The sequence below is a fragment of the Taudactylus pleione genome, unplaced genomic scaffold (assembly GCF_031769625.1).
Source record: "Taudactylus pleione unplaced genomic scaffold, aTauple2 ptg000937l, whole genome shotgun sequence".
NCBI classification, from domain to species: domain Eukaryota; kingdom Metazoa; phylum Chordata; class Amphibia; order Anura; family Myobatrachidae; genus Taudactylus; species Taudactylus pleione.
In genome coordinates this window covers 1,714,446-1,734,989 of record NW_028285338.1, presented here as the reverse complement: position 1 = coordinate 1,734,989, position 20,544 = coordinate 1,714,446, and the positions used below count along the sequence as shown (strand labels likewise).

Below are 20,544 nucleotides of genomic sequence, written 5' to 3'. Positions count from 1 at the left end.
GTGCTGCCGAAATGCAGGGAACTGACATATGGCAGTGCTGGGAGAATTAATAGAAAATGAGACAGGACAGTCCTGGAGAAGTGGTGGGAACTGCGATAGGACAGTGCTGGGAGATGATGGCAACTGACATAGCACAGTGCTGGCGAATTAATTAGAAATGAGATAGGACAGTGATCCCAAAGAAATGGGAACTGAGATAGGACAGTACTGGGAAGTAATGGGAATGTCACAATCTGCTCAGGAGGATCTCCTGCTGAGGAGCTCAAAGTTGAGGTCCTGGGTTGAGGAAGGAATTGGAGGTGAGGGGCTTGGATGTATTTCCTCCTCATCCACATGTACCGGATGTTGATGAGACCTGGCCAAGGGTGCGGAGACTAACTTGCTGAGAGGTGTTCACCAGTCACCCCTCCAAGTGGGATATGGGTTTTCAGCTGCACCCAGCAAGCAGGTTGCAGCCCTTTGGTCAGGTATCCGATAACAGTGGGAAATTTAAGAATGTAACACAGAGGAGGCCAAGGAGAATGTACTACAGTGTGAAGCACTAGTGAGAACCCTGTACCCTGCTGGTACTGTATTGGCTCATTAGAATAAATTCCAGGAATAGTATGCTGAAGGGAAATGGATAAGGCCCACTGTGGACCTAGATGCACTGCTGGCACAGGAGAGTGACACTTGGGCAGTACTCAGATGTTGTACTGAGAACACTTGCTGAGAACCCAGATGCACCGCTGGTTCAGGAGAGTGACACTTGTGTTGTACTAGGGACTGAGTACATGGGCTGAGAACCCTGATGCACCACTGACACAGGAGAGTGACACTTGTGTTGTATTCGGGAGTTGTACTGAGTACACTGGCTAAGAACCCAGATGCACCACTGGCACAGGAGAGTGAAACTTGGGCAGTACTCGGATGTTATACTGAGTACACGTGCTGAGAACCCAGACACACCGCTGGCTCAGGAGAGTGACACTTGTGTTGTACTCAGGAGTTGTACTGAGTACACGGGCTGAGAGCCCTGATGCACTGCTGGCACAGGATAGTGACACTTGTGTTGTACTCAGGAGGTGTACTAAGTACATGGGCTGAGAACCCAGACGCACCGCCAGCACAGGAGAATCACTTTGTGGAGTAGAGACGTCACACTAGAGATGACTCGTGAGAGGAAAGGAGCAAGAAACCTGGAATGAAGTAACGGCAAGCATACACCAGTAGTAAAGACATTGTACAGGCAACTTCCTGTTGTCCAGAGTCTAGCTAAATACCCTAAGGTACAGTAGCAGTCCATTGGAACACAGTGTCAGCTGACAAAAACTAGGCTACCATTGGGTAGAGGCCAGTCAGATGATGAAGACTGTCATGGCTGCGTCCATGACAACACCTGCAAGAACCAACTCATGGAGCAACACATGAATGTCCACGCAGTCCCTAGGCATAATCCTCACTGTGTCACCCGCCGCCACACCAGACCTCTGACTGCTTGAGAAGTCAGGGGAAGCCGGCGCTGGAGCGAGTAACGGCTGATCCTAGGCCACAACCTGACAGTACCCCCCCTATCAGGGTGGACTCCAAACACCCATGAGGCTTATCAGGAAATCTCTTGTGAAAAGTTCGAACAAGTTGAGGAGCATGGACGTCGGGGGCCTTGATCCATGCCCATTCTTCGGGTCTGTATCCCTTCCAATCGATAAGGTATTGAAGATGATTTAACTGATGCAGAGAATCGAGGATTTTCTCAACCTCAAATTCAATCCCTTATTGAGTTTGAACTTGTGGAGTCTTGGGTGGAGAATGTTGAAATCGTTTAGGAATTAATGGTCATAACAAAGAAATGTGGAATGTATTGGAGATTTTCAATTGAAGAGAAAGTTCCACTTTATATAACACAGGATTAATAACTTTAAGAATGCGGTATGGTCCAATAAATCGTGGAGCAAACTTCATACTTGGAACTTTCAAACGAATGTTCTTAGATGAACCCTATCCCTATCTCCGGCTTGTAGAAGAGGAACGACAAGATGTTTCCAATCTGCAAACTTCAGCAGCTTTTTTCAGAGAGCAATGAATATTTTTCCATATATTCGAGAATGAACCCACAAGATTTGTGACAGCTGGAACTTCCATGGAGGGTAAATCTTGAAAATCCAGGACCCGTGGATGTCTACCATACAATGCAAAAAATGGAGTAGAATTGGAGCAAGAATAGTACTGTATCTGAAATTGTGGACAAACTCTGCCCAAGACAATATATTGATCCAATCGTCCTGAGACAAGGACCAAAAGAGTCTGATTAATGTCTTCAACTCCTGATTCACCCTTTCTGTTTGGCCATTTGTTTGATGGTGATAAGCAGATATAAATTTTAATTTAATTCTGCAAGAAGCACACAAAGCCTTCCAAAATATTGTCACAAATTGCACCTCCCGATCAGACACTATTTCGAATAGGTCTGATCTTTTGAAATATAAAGAAAAAATATGTAAAAAAGGTAATGAAATCCTATTTATTACTCCTTATAATAAAGATGAGAATAGAATATGTCGAATTTTAACTAAACATTGGGGGATTCTTAAAACAGATGGGGTATTAGCTAATATTTTACCAGACAAACCAAAGGTGGTTTTTAAAAAAGCAAGAAATCTGAAGAGTATATTAGCACCCAGTCAGTTGAAAGTGAAGCCGCTACCAAATATGTTGAGAGTCAACGTGTAGGCTTTCACAAGTGTGGTCACTGCAACATTTGCAGATTTGCACATCCTACTTCAAAGCAATTTTCTAATTTTAATGACTCTAAAAACTTTCCAATCAAAGAATTTATGAACTGCACAACGACATGGGTCATTTATGTATTGGAATGCCCCTGTAAATTGAAGTATGTGGGCAAAACTAAAAGGCCTTTTAAAATGAGATTACAGGAACATGTACGGAGCATTAAAAATAAACAGGATAATCACAGTGTTCCTAGACATTTTAAATTAATTCATAATTCTGATGTAGAAGGTTTTAAATTTAAAGCAATTGAGCATGTAACAATGGGTGAATGGGGAGGTGATCTGGAGAACAAATTATCCAAGAGAGAAATGTTCTGGATTTATACACTCAACACCCTAGTTCCCCATGGAATGAATGATAATTATGAGATTGCTCCTTTTTTAACTTAATTTATTAATTGATGGCTCTTTTAACATGTGTCAATTATAGGAAGTTTATATATATTTTTATATATATATATATATATTTTACAAATTTTTTTAATTTTTCATGATTAGTATTTATTGGTGTCTCCGATGTAATGTTTACCCATTTATTGGTATCCCTAAGGGTCTATTTATTATATAAATAATTTTGTTATTATTTTGGATTGTTGTTTTTAGATTCAAAACTAGAGGTTATGATCTATTGATAAATTCCTCATGGAATAAATGTTCAGTATGGCAGTGCTCCCCATTTTTTTATATAATTTTTTAATATAATTATTGATGGTTTTGAACATATGTGAAATATGACATTCATGATATGTCCTATGAAATATTGTGATAATTATTGTATTCATCGCTATTCCTGATGTGGTGTGTCATCGTTTATTGGGCCACTTTTATTAGTTTTATGTATTATTATCTCTTAATAACAGGACCAATGAGATACAGTCCTTTTAATCTCGTTGTTATAAAAATAGTGATTAGAGCAAATGTACACATTCAGCTTAATAGACTACCAGACGATTGTATTACCAGTCTGATATCTGTGGGAATATGGCCGCCGAGAAACACTAGCAGAAAAACTACAACAAAATGGCCGCCAGAGCTTCGGTGCGAGATCTCTTCCGGAGGTTGATGCGACACCAGGGTTTGACGGCGCTGTGACCGTATTTGAATACCCGGGGTGCCGGTGTGCCGGGTCACTTCGGGGAGGGGAGCTCTCATTTAGAGGCTTCGGGAAGTAGCTGGAGTATGTCATTCCGTAATGATTACAATATGACTTCCGGTTTTTGGAACGCACTTCCGGAAGTGTGGAACGCAAACCGCAGAGACGGCAGTTTGGGCGGTACACACGCCCATTAATTAAGGATATGTATCTGTGTATATAAACGGGGCATTATGGTCATTTAATATCCTCCTGATGAAGTCCTGGTTAATGCTAATGGATGAAACGCGTTGAGGTACAGGCATTCTGGCAGGTGATATCGCTTGATGACAACATTGTGATACTACTAATGGACAGATAAGCCTTTTATTTCATATTTGATGTACGGGAAATTTGTTATGTGTTTTACTTTTTGCATTAAAATATTTTGTGTATAGAATTACACTATGGTTCTCTCCTTTTTCTTCTACCCCTTATCATGATGGATTTGTGAGACTGGGGCGTACATAGGATCCTGAAATTGTGGATTATTCAATTGTGCTGGCATAAAAGTGGTGTTTCCACTTACGAAGGTACACCTCCATCTATATAGAGGTGATTGCACCTGGTGGTGGATACAAATTATTTTGATAATACTGCGCTCTCTTCTCCACTTTTTATCTTTATAGGATTACATACTGTTGGAACAACAGTTCTTGGGAGATAAAGCAGCCACCCGTGAAAATTTGGGAGTGCATATGTCAAGGATTACTGAAACATTAATCTGACTGATTTTGGACTCAGCGCCATTACCAACAATTGTATAAATATAAATTTTAATTTAATTCTGCAAGAAGCACACAAAGCCTTCCAAAATATTGTCACAAATTGAACCCCCGATCAGACACTATTTCTTTCAGCAGACAATGAAGTCGGAAGATATTATGGATGAACACTTTTGCCAATTGTGTTGCAGATGGGAGACCATTTAGAGGAATAAAGTGGGCCATCTTTGAGAATCTGTCCATGGTATTATGCCCTTTGGATAGTGGTAGTTCAGAAATAAAATCCTTCAACAGATGGGTGCAAGGAGCTGCTGGCACCGGGAGAGGATGCAACGCAATGGACCAATTACCTTATTGTAGGTGGATTTATGCTGAGCACATTTGGCACAAGACACATTGAAGTTCTGAACATCTTCCTTCATAGTGGGCCACCAGTAAAATGCTTGTAGAAACTTGCGAGTCTTCAGAATGCCTGAGTGACCAGCAAATAAAGAAGCTTGAGCCCATGTCAATAAGTTACATAGCTTAGGTGCCACAAAAATCCTGCCAAGGGGAGGTGACAGGAGTTGAGTGTTAGCAAATACAAGAGGATCCAAAATCGTACAGATTTGAGGTTGGTTTTCCTCTTCTTGCGGAGGCAGGAAGGAGCGAGAAAGAGCATCAGATTTTTTGTTCTGGACTCCAGGGCAGAATTGAGGTTTGACGTCAAACCTAGAAAAGAAAAGGGACCAGCGAGTTTGTCTGGCATTTAATTGATGAGCTGTTTTGAGATATAACAGATTTTTATGGTCTGTGATGATTGTGACAGGGAATTTTGCACTTTCCAAAAGGCATGTCCACTCCTCCAGACCCAATCGCATTGCCAACAATTCCTGGTTCCCAATGGGATAATTTTTTTCAGCCGGAGAAAATTTGCAAGAAAAGAATCCATATGGATGACTCTTCCCATCCCTAGCTACTTGAGAAAGTACAGCACTGACGCCCACCAAGGAGGCATCAACTTCTAAAAAGAAAGGTTTATCGAGCTGTGGTTGGCAAAGAATTGGAGCTGTGGAGAATGCTATTTTGAGATCTTGAAAAGCAACTACCACTGCAGGAGGCCAATGAGATGGATTAGCTCCTTTCTTAGTGAGAGCCATTATGGGGGCAACAAGAGTAGAGAAATTCAAAATAAATATTCGATAATAGTTGGAAAAACTCAAGAATCGCTGAGTGGCTTTTAAGGAGTTCAGTTGAGGCCAGTCCCGGATGGTGCTTAGTTTGTCCATGTCCATCTGCAGAGAATTCCCCAAAATGATGTGTCCCAGAAATGGTACAGAGGACTGTTCAAAGAGAAATTTGGAGATCTTCCCAAACAGATGGTGATCACGCAGACGGAACAGGACCTCCCTGACATGAAGTCAATGGGATTGTAAGTTCTCAGACAAAAATAAAATTTCATCTATATAGACCACAACGTATCTGTATAGGACATCCCTGAATATTTTGTTGACATAAATCTGAAATACCACTGAAGCGTGTCGAAGCTGGATAATTGGCTGAGACAGAATCAGTTTTAAAATTAGATTGGAGCGACGCCATCTTGCGAATGGTGACAAGACTCCATCTTAGAAATAGGTCACACAGCGCCATTTTGTCAAAAACCACATAGTACACAAAACACAATGCTAAATTGCTAATAAATAGCAATTTGTTAAAACCACATAGTACACAAAACACAATGCTAAATTGCTAATAAATAGCACGGCCAGCTTTTTAACATTCTTCCCCAAACACATACGGACAGTGTTTAACATACATAAAAATTACTTTCCAACTCATTAAAATCACCACGAACTTAAATAATGAAAAGTGCAAAATAGTAGCAAATTAGTGGTGTTTTCCCTGCATTCACATTAACACATACACGTGATGTTAAACCGTGCACAACGCAAAATTGCTAATTATTAGCACGTTCAGCTTTTTAACGATCCCTACACAACCAATACCGACTTAGTCCCATACACTCAGAGATACCTTTCCAGCTTAGTGTTACTCGCTAAGTACCCCACAGACCCCCAGATGCACAACGCTATTTAGTGTTGTTCTCCCTTGCATACATACACTTAAAGCAATAGTTCCGTAGCCCAAAAGGGTTATTATTACATGATTCATTCACAATGCCAGCGTGTAAAGAAATGACTGTTTTCTGCAACTAAAGTTTAGTACATGATAAGCAAACCGTATTTGGTGTTGCACTGATCTACTCTGTCTCAACAGCTTTCCGATGTCATCGGTGAGAAGATCGCAACATGCATTCACAACTTATGGACTGTAGAAAGTTAAAACACTAAAATGTACTTTGTGATGTTAGCAGACTAGATTTGAAAGCGGCGGGAAAAAGGATACAAAGGGAGGTTGGAGACCGTTTGTATCCTTTTGAAATTGTCCAATACATGATCCTGTAACCAATACAACTTTAAGAAGATCCAATGGAACCACGCCAAATGTATCTATTGTATTCCCAATCCCTGCAATGGTATAAATGTGTGTACAGACTTCAATCTGGAGTCTTCTTGCTGATGCTGTTGACGGAGATTTCTTGCTGATGCCGGTAACTTGTTCCAGGGCGCGTGCGTATGTATAACTGTACCTTGGGTCTGTATAATTTCTTTGCGCTAAATTGTCTTTAGATCACAGCATGTAACCTACTGTTTTTATGTTGAATATTATACTTTGTGCGTTGGAAACACATTTCAATGTCTGAAGGCTTTTATTTTTCTGTATGACTGCGTACGCAAATAGTGTCAACTCAGAAGGTATAGGCAGGAGCGTATAAAGGTTTAGAAGGTATAGGCAGAATTGTATAGAGGTTTAAAGTCAGTATCGTTAAGCGTTACACAGGCCAAATGGCATCACCAGGTATTCATAATGATCGTCCCGGGTGTTGAACGCGGTCTTCCATTCATCCCCAATTTTAATACGGATCAAATTGTAGGCCCATACAGAGGTCCAATTTTGTGAAAAGAGATGCTCCACGCACTTTGTCAAAAAGTTCCGAGATGAGTGGCACGGGGTACCGGTTTTTAATGATGATTTGATTTAGTCCGCGATAATCAATACACCTTCTGAGACCTCCATCTTTTTTTTCAACAAAGAAAAATCCAGCCCCTGCAGGAGAAGAATATGGTAATATAAAACCCTTGGCAAGATTCTCTTTTATGTAATCAGACATAGCAGCTGTTTCCGGAACAGAAAGAGGATCAATACGGCCACTGGGTGGCATCTTTACAGGAATGAGATTGATGCCACAGTCCCTATGGCATTGGGGAGGCAACTTGTCTGCAGCTTGTTCATTAAAAACATTAGCAAAATCTTGATATGGTTCCGGCAAACAGGGGTCCATTTTTTTTTTCAATTGATCAGATGTAAGAGACTTAATAGAGGATCCGGTTGAGATTGGATGGGTACGAACAGGAAAGATACGAGGCAGACTTTGATGAAAACAATTAGAACTTCAAGCCAGGACATGCATTGTAGACAAGTTCAATGTGGGGTTATGTTTCTTAAGCCAAGGCAGACCCAAAACTAGATCATAAGAAATTTTCAGAAGAACAAAGAATTCCGACACCTCTTGATGAAGACATCCTACTCGGAGTATAACAGAATGAGTAACTGAGGAAATAGCATCTCCCAGGATAACATTGCCATTTACTCCTGAAAGAGCAAACTTATTAGGGAGAGGAGTAACCGGTATTCCCAGTTCAAATGTTAAGGACTCAGATATAAAATTTCCAGCAGCTCTGGAGTCCACCAAGGCTTTTAAATCTTTGGGTTATGATCTCATAAATAATAGACACTGCTAAAAGACTGTCCATAGAATGGGAAGGCTTGATTAACACCCAAAACTGGATGTTCCCAGAACCAGTTAGGGACTCTAGTTTCCCAAAAGATGAGGACAATTTTAAGAATATGGTCTGGGGCTGCACAGTAAAGACAGAGCTTGTTTTGGACCCGGCGGGTTCACTCAGCCGGAGTTAGATGAGATTTATTGACCTGCATAGGTTCCTCTTTATTTGTTACAGGAGAAGAAGGGTGTGTATTTGGCAGGAACCGGTCCTTAAAATGATCCAATCGTCCCCTACTAGCTAGCCGCTCCCTGTGGCGCAAGTCAATTTTAATATACAAAGAGATCACTTCAGAAAAATTACCCGGAACATCCCCAGAGGCCAAATCATCTTTCATTCTCTCAGACTACCCATGCAGAATGGCGACCTTGAGTGCCTCCTCATTCCATTTTAACTCGGAAGCGATTGTTTGAAATTGGACCACACACTGGCCCACAGTACAGGTTACTTGTCGGACTCGAAGGAGGTCAGAGGAAGCCAAGGCAGTCTGGCCCGGCTCATCAAAAATCCTTTTGAAGGAGCAAATAAAATATTCATAAATAGAAACTAAAGGATCTGCTAATTCCCATAAGGGAGATACCCAATCTAAAGCGGTTCTAGTCAATAATGAAATTATATAAGCCACCTTCCACCTAGATGTGGGGAAGTTCTGTGGCAAATTGGATCTCGTACTGATTGATGAAACCCCGGCAGCATCTAGGGTTTCCATCAAAGTGCTCGGGTGAGGCCAACTGTAAGCGAGATTTCTGATTAACTACTGCTGGAGGATTGGCAGGAACAGGTGCAGAAGAAGGAAGTAGAATATTGGCCAGGGTTGACTGGATGGAAAGTAGTTGACCAGAGAGCTCTTGGAGGTATTGAGTCACTTGATGTTGTGCTGACTCCTGATAATCTATGGAAGAGGCAAGATCTTGCAGTGCCCCTGCACCCTGGGATCCTGTAGCTCCCATTGGGACTGTACAAACTGTCATGATCTGCTCAGATGGATCTCCTTCTGAGGACCTGAAAGCTGAGGACCCAGGTTGAGGAAGGAATTGGAGGCGAGGGGCATGGATATATGTCCTCCTCATCTACAAGTACCAGATGTTTATGAAACCTGACCAAAGGCGTGGAGTCTAAATTGCTGAGAGGTGTTCACCAGTGACCCCTCCAAATGGGATATGGGTTTTAAGCTGCACCCAGAAAGCAGGTCGAGGCCCTTGGGTCAGGTATCGTAGTGGTCCATTGGAGGATGGTGTCAGCTGACAACAACTAGGTTACCATTGGGTAGAGGCTAGTCAGATGTTGAAGACTGTCATGGCTGCATCCATGATGGCACCGGCAGGAACCAAGTCACAGAAAAACACATGAATGTCCACGCAGTCCCTAGGCATAATCCTCAGTGCGTCACCCGCCACCGCACCAGACGTCTGACCACTTGAGAAGTCAGGGGAAGCCGGCACTGGGGTGAAAAACAGTCGATCCTAGGCCACAACCTGACAGGGAACTGAGATAGGACAGTGCTGAGAAGTTCAGGAAACATAGGGGTCTAGTTACTAAGCACTGTTAAGAGACAGAGTGAAAAGTGATAAGAAAGTGATAAGGTACCAGCCAATCAGCTCCCAACTGTCATTTTTCAAACACAGCCTGTGAGATGGCAGTTGGGAGCTGATTGGCTGGCACCTTATCATAGACTTATAACTTTTCACTCTGTCTCATAACACTGCTTAGTAACTAGACCCCTGAGAGAGAACAGTAGTAGGGAAGTGATGGGAATTGAGATAGGACAGTGCTGGTGAAATGCAGAGAACAGATATATGACAGTGCTGGGGAAGAATAATGCTCCCAATGTAGTGGGAACTGAGATAGAACAGTGCTCGTGAATAGATGGGAACTGATATAGGACAGTTCTAGGGAAGTGGAGGGAACTGATATAGGACAGTGCTCCCGAAGATATAGGAGCAGAAGTAGGACAGTGCTGGGGAAGTGGAGGAAACTGAGATAGGACAGTGCTGGGGAAATGGAGGGAACTGAATAGATGGGAGCTGACATAGGACAGTGCTGGGGAAGTGGAGGGAACTGAGATAGGACAGTGCTCCTGAAAAGATGGGAACTGCGGTAGGACAGTGCTGGGGAAGTGGAGGGAACTGAGATAGGACAGTGCTGGGGAAGTGGAGGGAACTGAGATAGGACAGTGCTCCTGAAAAGACGGGAACCTCGGTAGGACAGTGCTGGGGAAGTGGAAGGAACTGAGGTTTTTTCAAATGCATTGATATGAACATAGCTGAAAGCTACTAATTAGACCCAGTGCTCATTGTCTATGGAGAAAGTAGGACACAGCTTTGTAGGCAGATGTCCTGGCTCAATACCACTGCCTGGCCAGAGCAAGATAGAGTGACCTGTGGGTCCCACCAAATCATTATTATTAGGAAGAGTGGGGATATGGTACCGGGTGTTATTTTAAATGGAAGCCTCTTTAAAAAATGGAAATTAATTTATGAATGATAATGAAGAAACTAGCTACCAAACCTCCCCTGTTGTGGACATGAAGAGACCACAAGCTTCCTGGGCTGACATAGATGACTTTGTTGAGAAGAACTTACCGCAAGCAGCAGCGCCAGTCGTCCAGATGTTCCACATCCGCTCAGCACAATCAGACCATGGTCCGGATTCTGGGTATATATCACAATATGTAATTAATGTATATTTCCATAGTCTGTCTCTCATTCTGACATAACAGAACATCAAGTACAGTCTTCTCCTGGCTCCTATAGCTGAGCACAAAATAGTAACAGAAATGGTTCTCTGCGTCCTACATTATATATACTGGCTGTGACCCCGTACTGTGAAGACTTTACCTCTATTATTTCCTGCGCCCTCTTAGCAATTTCAGCAACCGTCTTCAAGATGGAGTCACTGTAGAGTCTCTGTGGGAGAGAGGCTCATGTAAGTGTAATTACCATGCTGTGATGTGCCTACTGTACGTTCTACCTCATGTGTAGTCTCTGTATTACTCATGCAATGTACAGGTACACTCAGCCTCAGTACTGTCATTACAGTAATACATACAATGTGATATATAATACTTATATTACATGAGTAGTTCTGCAGAACCCTTTCCCTCCCTCCAGAGCTCTCACCTGATAATTGATGATGTTCTCATCTTCCTCCTGGAATATCTCAGCGTCACAGTCTCTCAGGAGCTGGACCATCTGGTTGGGGTCAGCTTTATCTAGTTCTCTGGTCATGGGATTGGACTTCTCGCTGATTGGAAGAGACTCTTCATAACCGGCCAGCTGGGAAGAAAGAGGCACATGAGGCATGTGAGGCACAGGCCATGTATACACTTTATGGGCAGCTATTTGGAACATGCATCTCCCTATGATGTCATGTCATGGATGCGGGATATAAATGAGGTTTCATATTTACCTCCCACTTCCCGGGCTCTGGGGTTTCTATAACGTGCCTGTACTTGCGGCTTCCTCTCATGGTTGCTGTATTACACCTGGATCGAGTTCTGTGGAATGATGCAGATACGGTAACCGATCAGTGTGATATTATGCACAGCAGCCGGAATCCCCCAGCATCACCTGCAGCCCGATATGTACCAGGTACAGTAGCCCCTTCCTGATATATCTATTTCTGCATCTGTCTATTAATCTGCCTACAGAAAGCTGCAGTGACTGAGACAGCGATCACAAGAGGAATGGGATTGAAATATCGGTTCAAATCCCAACAGTGGATCCCCGACAGGAGGAGATCCCGACTGGGGCAGGTAAATATCCTAACCCTCCCCTACCCCCCTAACCCTCCCTTAGTGGTGCTTAACCCTTACATCCCCCCCTAGTGCCTAACCCTAACCTCCCCCCAGGGGTGCCTAAACCTAACCCTCCCTCCCCACACCCTAAATCTAACCCTCCCAGCGGGTGCCTAAACCTAACCTCCCCCTGGTGGTGCCTAACCCTAATCCTCCACCCTAGGGGTGCCTAAACCAAACCTTCCCTCCCAACACCCTAAACCTAACCCTCCCGGGGGGGTGCCTACACCTAACCTCCCCCGGTAGTGCCTAACCCTAATCTCCCCCCCTAGGGGTGCCTAACCTTAATCCCCACCACCAAACCTAACCCTAATCCCGCTATAGTCCTTAATTCTAACCCTCCCCCCCACGGATCACACTAAGGGTGCCCCGGACTCACTTTCGTTTGGGCTGGCGTCCTCAGTGTTCCGGCATCGGGATTAACATAGGCGTCAAAATTTTGATGCCTATGTTAAAGCCCTTGCCGGGATTCTGCTGTCGGGATTGGGACCGGCCGCTGGTCTCATAACTACATCCCTCACAAGGGTTAGACTGTGACCCGCATTACTCGCCCCCCACTGTATAGCAATCTGAGAGCAGTGAGACCTAGAGCCAGATTCGGAGCTGGAGACAGCTGCGTTGGTGTCTGTGCTTTTTGCCACTGTAGCATTTGTGACTTTATTCAAATACCAGTACAAGCCCCTTCCTGGCGCACAGCCGACCGTCAGAGTGTGCGCAAAAAATTAGATGCTGAGGATCTTTAGATGCTGGAATTTCACTTGTTGCATCATTAGACACAACCATTGTTCTCACCATGGAAACCTTCACCAGCCCCGTGCCCGATGCAGATTGTCAGTCAGAGCGCGGCCTCCAGTGTCAGCAGCTCTAAGGGGCGTATTCATTTATGTGTGAAAGTCGTGTATGGTGATAAGTGTTCGCATGACGATGTTATCGCCACATTCACCGGTTTTGAAGCAATATTTTCACATACTTTCTCAATATGCTCTCCCCCATTTTCGTCCTGTCCAATTGCAATACAAGCAAAAACGCATACATGCGAAAACTGTGCATGGCGAAACTAGTGAAAATTACAGCACATTTTGGGGAAATCAGTCCATACCCCATAAAAAGCCTAATTGACACTGAAAATCAATTTACAGTAGAAGTGTATTAATTGCCCTAATAAAAGTATTTTGGGTTCTTACAGTAAATTGAGTCAAATGACTTATATGTATAAGTGTGGGAAAATTATATTAATCAATTTTTTAAGTTAAATTGGGGGTACATTAAAATGGGAGCTAGCATATTATTGTGTCTATAAAGTGCAGTTTTAAAAAAATGTAAATTATATACCTGCTTCAGCCACCTGCAATCCTAGAAACACCTGTCCCATCCATACAGCCGCCCAAACACCTATCCCATCCATACAGCCCCCCAAACACCTGTCCCATCCATACAGCCCCCAAACACCTATCCCATCCATACAGCCCCCAAACACCTGTCCCATCCAGACAGCCCCCAAACACCTATCCCATCCATACAGCCCCCAAACACCTGTCCCATCCATACAGCCCCCCAAACACCTGTCCCATCCATACAGCCCCCCAAGCACCTGTCCCATCCATACAGCCCCCAAACACCTATCCCATCCATACAGCCCCCAAACACCTGTCCCATCCATACAGCCCCCGAAACACCTATCCCATCCATACAGCCCCCCAAACACCTGGCATCCATACAGCCCCCAAACACCTGTCCCATCCATACAGCCCCCGAAACACCTATCCCATCCATACAGCACCCCAAACACCTGTCCCATCCATACAGCCCCCCGAAACACCTGACCCATCCATACAGCCCCCCAAACACCTATCCCATCCATACAGCCCCCCAAACACCTGTCCCATCCATACAGCCCACCAAACACCTGTCCCATCCATACATCCCCCCAAACACCTGTCCCATCCATACATCCCCCCAAACACCTGTCCCATCCATACAGCCCCCGAAACACCTATCCCATCCATACAGCCCCCCAAACACCTGGCATCCATACAGCACCCCAAACACCTGTCCCTTCCATACAGCACCCCAAACACCTGTCCCTTCCATACAGCCCCCCAAACACCTATCCCATCCATATAGCCCCCCAAACACCTATCCCATCCATACAGCACCCCAAACACCTGTCCCATCCATACAGCCCCCCAAACACCTGTCCCATCCATACAGCCCACCAAACACCTGTCCCATCCATAAAGGCCCCCCAAACTACCTGACCCATCCATACTGCTCCCTAAAATACCTTACCCATCCATACAGCCCCCCCAATATACCTGACCCAGTATTTTATACCCATTTTCAACGATTTTTAAATTTTCACCCCAAAAATGAAGTCATTCATTATTAGAGAGAATTAAGCATTTTTTTAATATATTTTTTGCCTAATTAGTCATTGGGGGGATGTCCAAAGGGTTCTGAACCAAGGGACTGATTCAGACCCACTCGCGAGCGCATAGCGATGTTTGGTAATTGCGCACGCGTGGCGCGTGGAACTTCACTCACTCCGGGGCTCGCTACAAGACAGGGCGGCTATCGATGTTGATCGACAGCTCGCCCTGTTTTGTAGGCAGATAGGCCGGGTGGCTGGACAAATAGGTGCATTCCTGAAGGAACGCCTGCTGTTTGTGGGCGGCCCTACTGACATCACTCATGATGTCAGTACTGGACTTCCTGCTCTATTAGAACAGGGAGCCCACTCGGGCTTGCGAGAGCTGAGACCCTACCACAAGGGTCTTCTCGCAAGCCCTATGGTCGTGATAATCGCCATCGCCAGGCCGCCCGCTAAAGCAGTGGGTGGTCACCCACAGCTTAGCGAGCAGCCTGGAGGCCCAAGTCCCCACATTTTGAGACAAAAATAGACATTTTGCACATTTAATCACCGGCTCAGAGAAAGCGCGATACGCACGTATGCTCAAAAACTTTGCACTTGCGAATGCTTTTCGCCAAATGTGACTTTTCACACCTAATTGAGTAAGGCCCTAAGTGTCTGAGATCAGCGTCACGCACCAGACACTCCCATAACACACCCACAATGCACGTCTGATTATCCGCCTCCCAGTCACCATCAAGGAATGTCCAATACATTCCCTCTACATTGATGAGACCGCGCAGCTCAATTCATCCTGCATCGTTGCACACACACAATGTGCTGCATGCACTCTGAGACTGCACTCAGAAAACGTGCGACGCATGCGCTATGCAAATCTGCACCTACACAACGTGGGACACATTCATTCTGTGACTCTGCACGCACACAATGTGAGATGTATACACTCTGCACTCTGCTGTCGATGTTGAGTGACACCAGTGATATCAGTGGAGAGCTTCCGGCTCTGTTTGAGCCGAAAGCTCTCTGGTGTTTGCGGCCTTGAGACCCTACCACAAGGGTCTCGTCGCAAGCCCGATGGTCATCATCCTGGAGGCCGTTCTAAAAAAACAAAAGCCCGGCCCTGATTCAGAGCGAGCACTTTGTCAGAGTGTCCGGCTCTGAATCTGGGCCTGTGTGACTGCACACATAACATGGGATGCATGCACTCTGTGACTCTGCGCACATATAACATGGGATGCATGCACTCTGTGACTGCGCACATATAACATGGGATGCATGCACTCTGTGACTGCGCACATATAACATGGGATGCATGCACTCTGTGACTCTGCACACATATAACATGGGATGCATGCACTCTGTGACTCTGCACACATATAACATGGGATGCATGCACTCTGTGACTGCACACATATAACATGAGATGCATGCACTCTGTGACTCTGCACACATATAACATGGGATGCATGCACTCTGTGACTCTGCACACATATAACATGGGATGCATGCACTCTGTGACTCTGCACACATATAACATGGGATGCATGCACTCTGTGACTCTGCACACATATAACATGGGATGCATGCACTCTGTGACTGCACACATATAACATGAGATGCATGCACTCTGTGACTCTGCACACATATAACATGGGATGCATGCACTCTGTGACTCTGCACACATATAACATGTGATGCATGCACTCTGCGACTCTGCACGCACCGTGGGACACATGCACTGTGCGATGTCTTAGTGATTATTTGCATGAGTATCAGCAATGTGTCCAACTGAGAATCAGATACAGGGCGGGATGTACTTAGGCTCAAATGTGTCTAAGGGGTCTACTTACGGGATGTAGTTAATAGACCAGTGGACTAAATGCCGTCCGTCTATATCCTGAGTGCTAAAGCCTAGGGGAGTTAAGATAGGTGTCAAAATACCCAACGCCTATCTTAATCCCGACGCCGGAAGACAGACATTTGCCAGACCAAACAAGGTAAGTCTGGGCATCCTAGCACTGAGCCACGGGGGGGAAGGGTTTAGGTATAGGGACTCCCGGGGGGACTTAGGGTTAGGCACCCCCCCGGAGGATGGTTAAGCTAGGGGATGGGGTGGTTAGGGTTAGGTGCCACTGGGGGAGGTCAGGATTAGGCACCCCCCGGGAGGGTTAGGTTTAGGGTGAGGGAAGGGGGGGTTATGTTTAGACAACTATGGGGGTGGACTTAGGGTTTGGCACCACCCCAGGAGTTTTAGGATTAGGCACCACTAAACGAGGGTTCGGGTTTGGGGGGAGAGGGGAGGGAGAGGGAACTTACTAGCGCTAGTCGGCATCTTATCCTGTCGGGATTCTCCTGTTGGGATTTCTAACCCATTCCCTATGTACTAAGCCTTAGATGGAGATAATGTGAATGGAGATAAAGTACCAGCCAATCAGCTCCTGTCATGTCACAGGCTGTGTTTGAAAAATGAGTTAGGAGGTGACTGGTTGGTACTTTATCTCCATCCACTTTATCTTCAACCAAGGCTTAGTACTTAGACCCCTAAGTATCATCAAAGTGCTGTATCCCAGTTCTCTACTCCCAGACACAGTCATACAATGTCCTCACTGTCTCTCACCAATGTCTCGGTGCTGTATCCCAGCTCTCTACTCCCAGACGTAGTTACACAATGTCCTGACTGTCTCTCACCAATATCTTGGTGCTGTATCCCAGCTCTCTACTCCCAGACGCAGTCACACAATGTCCTGACTGTCTCTCACCAATGTCTCGGTGCTGTATGCCAGCTCTCTACTCCCAGACGCAGTCACACAATGTCCTGACTGTCTCTCTCCAATGTCTCGGTGCTGTATCCCAGCTCTCTACTCCCAGATGCAGTCACACAATGTCCTGACTGTCTCTCACCAATGTCTCGGTGCTGTATCCCAGCTCTCTACTCCCAGATGCAGTCACACAATGTCCTGACTGTCTCTCACCAATGTCTCGGTGCTGTATGCCAGCTCTCTACTCCCAGACGTAGTCACACAATGTCCTGACTGTCTCTCACCAATGTCTCGGTGCTGTATGCCAGCTCTCTACTCCCAGACGTAGTCACACAATGTCCTGACTGTCTCTCACCAATGTCTCGGTGCTGTATCCCAGCTCTCTTCTCCCAGACGTAGTCACACAATGTCCTGACTGTCTCTCACCAATGTCTCGGTGCTGTATCCCAGCTCTCTACTCCCAGATGCAGTCACACAATGTCCTGACTGTCTCTCACCAATATCTTGGTGCTGTATCCCAGCTCTCTACTCCCAGATGCAGTCACACAATGTCCTGACTGTCTCTCACCAATGTCTCGGTGCTGTATCCCAGCTCTCTACTCCCAGATGCAGTCACACAATGTCCTGACTGTCTCTCACCAATATCTTGGTGCTGTATCCCAGCTCTCTACTCCCAGATGCAGTCACACAATGTCCTCACTGTCTCTCACCAATGTCTTGGTGCTGTATCCCAGCTCTCTACTCCCAGATGCAGTCACACAATGTCCTCACTGTCTCTCACCAATGTCTCGGTGCTGTATCCCAGCTCTCTACTCCCAGACGCAGTCACACAATGTCCTCACTGTCTCTCACCAATGTCTCGGTGCTGTATCCCAGCTCTCTACTCCCAGATACAGTCACACAATGTCCTGACTGTCTCTCACCAATGTCTCGGTGCTGTATCCCAGCTCTCTACTCCCAGACGCAGTCACACAATGTCCTGTCTCTCACCAATGTCTCGGTGCTGTATCCCAGCTCTCTACTCCCAGATACAGTCACACAATGTCCTGACTGTCTCTCACCAATGTCTCGGTGCTGTATCCCAGCTCTCTACTCCCAGATGCAGTCACACAATGTCCTGACTGTCTCTCACCAATGTCTCGTTGTCCTGTTTTCCTGCAGCTCCTGGAAATTCTTGTTTTCTCATTTTTATCAGAACAGTAATTTAATGATTAAACTTTCTGGTTAAACTTCAAATGTTCTCTCTGTCTGTGCATCAGTGATCTGTCCTCCCCTGTACTAGCACAGACTCTGTACCTCTGGCAGCGTCTTTCTCTGAACAGCACAATTACACATTATTATTATTATTATCCTTTATTTATATGGCGTCACAAGGGCGCCGCAGCGTCTTACACAGTACATAAACGAATAAGCACACAAGAATCACACAAAGACAATGACGTCATCTCCAAGCGTCCACTTTCACTCCGCAAAAGCCGGGTCTATGCAGACCCGACTGCGGTGTGAGCGGCGCTGACTCGGGAATATCCCGAGTCAGCGCCAGCAAAATTCCGGGTCTGGTCCGGATAGGAACTTTGTTCCAACTCCGGGTCAGACCCGGAATTTAGGTGGAAAAGGGGTATTAGATAAGCAGCATGGTGTCTGTAACCAAGGGCTGGGTGCTGTTGTAAATTAGAGTATAATTAAGTGAAGGAGAAGCACATGAGGGAAGAGGGCCCTGCTCGTAAGAGCTTTCATTCTAAAGGGGAGGGGGCAGACAAAAATGGGTGACACAGATTATACTGTGACCCTTGTATCCAGCCAAAGTCTATGGAATGGTTAGTCTAATCTTAGGAAAAATAAAAAATAATATGAGTACAGCAAAATTGCACCAAGCCTCATTATTTGGAGGCCACAGCCAAGGACCATTTGAGAGGTCATCTTGCTGCGTGGTTCAGTAAGGTATAGTTGGAGTGGGTAATCAGATTGCATGGGGAGATCACGAGGGATGCGGGCAGCATTGGAGATCCAGGTACAGGCACAATCCATAGGCATGTTGGAAGTGTGGTGGTAGATAAAACAGTTCTTAATAACAGGATTTGCTGATCTGTTAAATTCTCCTTCTGTATAACTCCTGAATAACTCCAGCTTTAACTTAAATGTTCTATTGACACTTTAAACTAGGCACTGATGGTGTAGCAGCCTCGTAGTGACAAATAAGTATGACTCAAGCCAGGGGTCCACAATGATTCCACCCCCACCCCTAACACCCTCCTCACACAACAAAGGGTCAGCAGTAAAATAAACAAATGGTGAGATGACTATATACCAACACAGATACAGAGTCATTTCCTGCCTTGAGACAGATTTTAAAATAATGTATAATACAGTTTAATCAATATGCTGGGTGCAGTAGTAGTTAATTACCTGTGGATGAGAAGAGATGAAAAATCACATCACAGTTCCTTCCAGATTCTAGTATAGTAAAGATGCATACACACAAAACGATTTTTTATACAATTATCGTTAAACAATATCATTTAACGATAATCGTTTGAAAAAATCGTTCACTTTCTGAGTAAAACGATGAACAATTATTGTTCATGCGCGTTCACATTTGTAGTTTAGTCAGACTTGTCAACTCAACGATTTTCATTATGTTAATATGCAAAAATCGTTTGTAGTTCATAAAAATCGTTCATTACATTTAAATGAACATAGTAAATGAACAACTTTAGTAAACGATTTTAGTTAATTTTTTCAAGGTAGAAAATCATTTACTAAAATCGTTCATTAACTCAATCGTTGTGTGTGTATGCAGCTTAAGTAATAACTCCTGAATAACTCCAGCTTTATCTTAAATGTTCTATTGACACTTTAAACTAGGCTCTGATGTTATAGCAGCCTCGTAGTGACAAATAAGTACGACTCAAGCCAGGTGTCCACAATGATTCCACCCCCAACCCCTCCCCCCTCCTCACACAACAAAGGGTCAGCAGTAAAATAAACAAATGGTGAGAGGACTATATACCAACACAGATACAGAGTCATTTCCTGCCTTGATACAGATCTTAAAATAATGTGAAATACAATTTAATCAATGTGCTGGGTGCAGTAGTAGTTAATT

The 20,544-nt window shown here is 44.8% G+C and overlaps 1 protein-coding gene across 1 annotated transcript in view; it reads right to left on the bottom strand.

Annotated features, from left to right (window-relative positions):
• The window catches only part of GCKR (glucokinase regulator), a 154,393-nt gene extending 134,503 nt beyond the window's left edge, over positions 1-19,890 (bottom strand). Inside the window, exons 1-5 of the mRNA XM_088459812.1 lie at positions 19,845-19,890; positions 11,921-12,008; positions 11,632-11,787; positions 11,350-11,418; positions 11,095-11,163 (exon numbers count right to left, since the gene is read on the bottom strand). Of these exons, the coding sequence (XP_088315938.1) occupies positions 11,095-11,163; positions 11,350-11,418; positions 11,632-11,787; positions 11,921-11,980 (354 nt within the window). The 5' untranslated portion in view covers positions 11,981-12,008; positions 19,845-19,890. The remainder of the gene's footprint in view (positions 1-11,094; positions 11,164-11,349; positions 11,419-11,631; positions 11,788-11,920; positions 12,009-19,844) is intronic.
• Between the last annotated feature and the right edge of the window lie 654 nt (positions 19,891-20,544).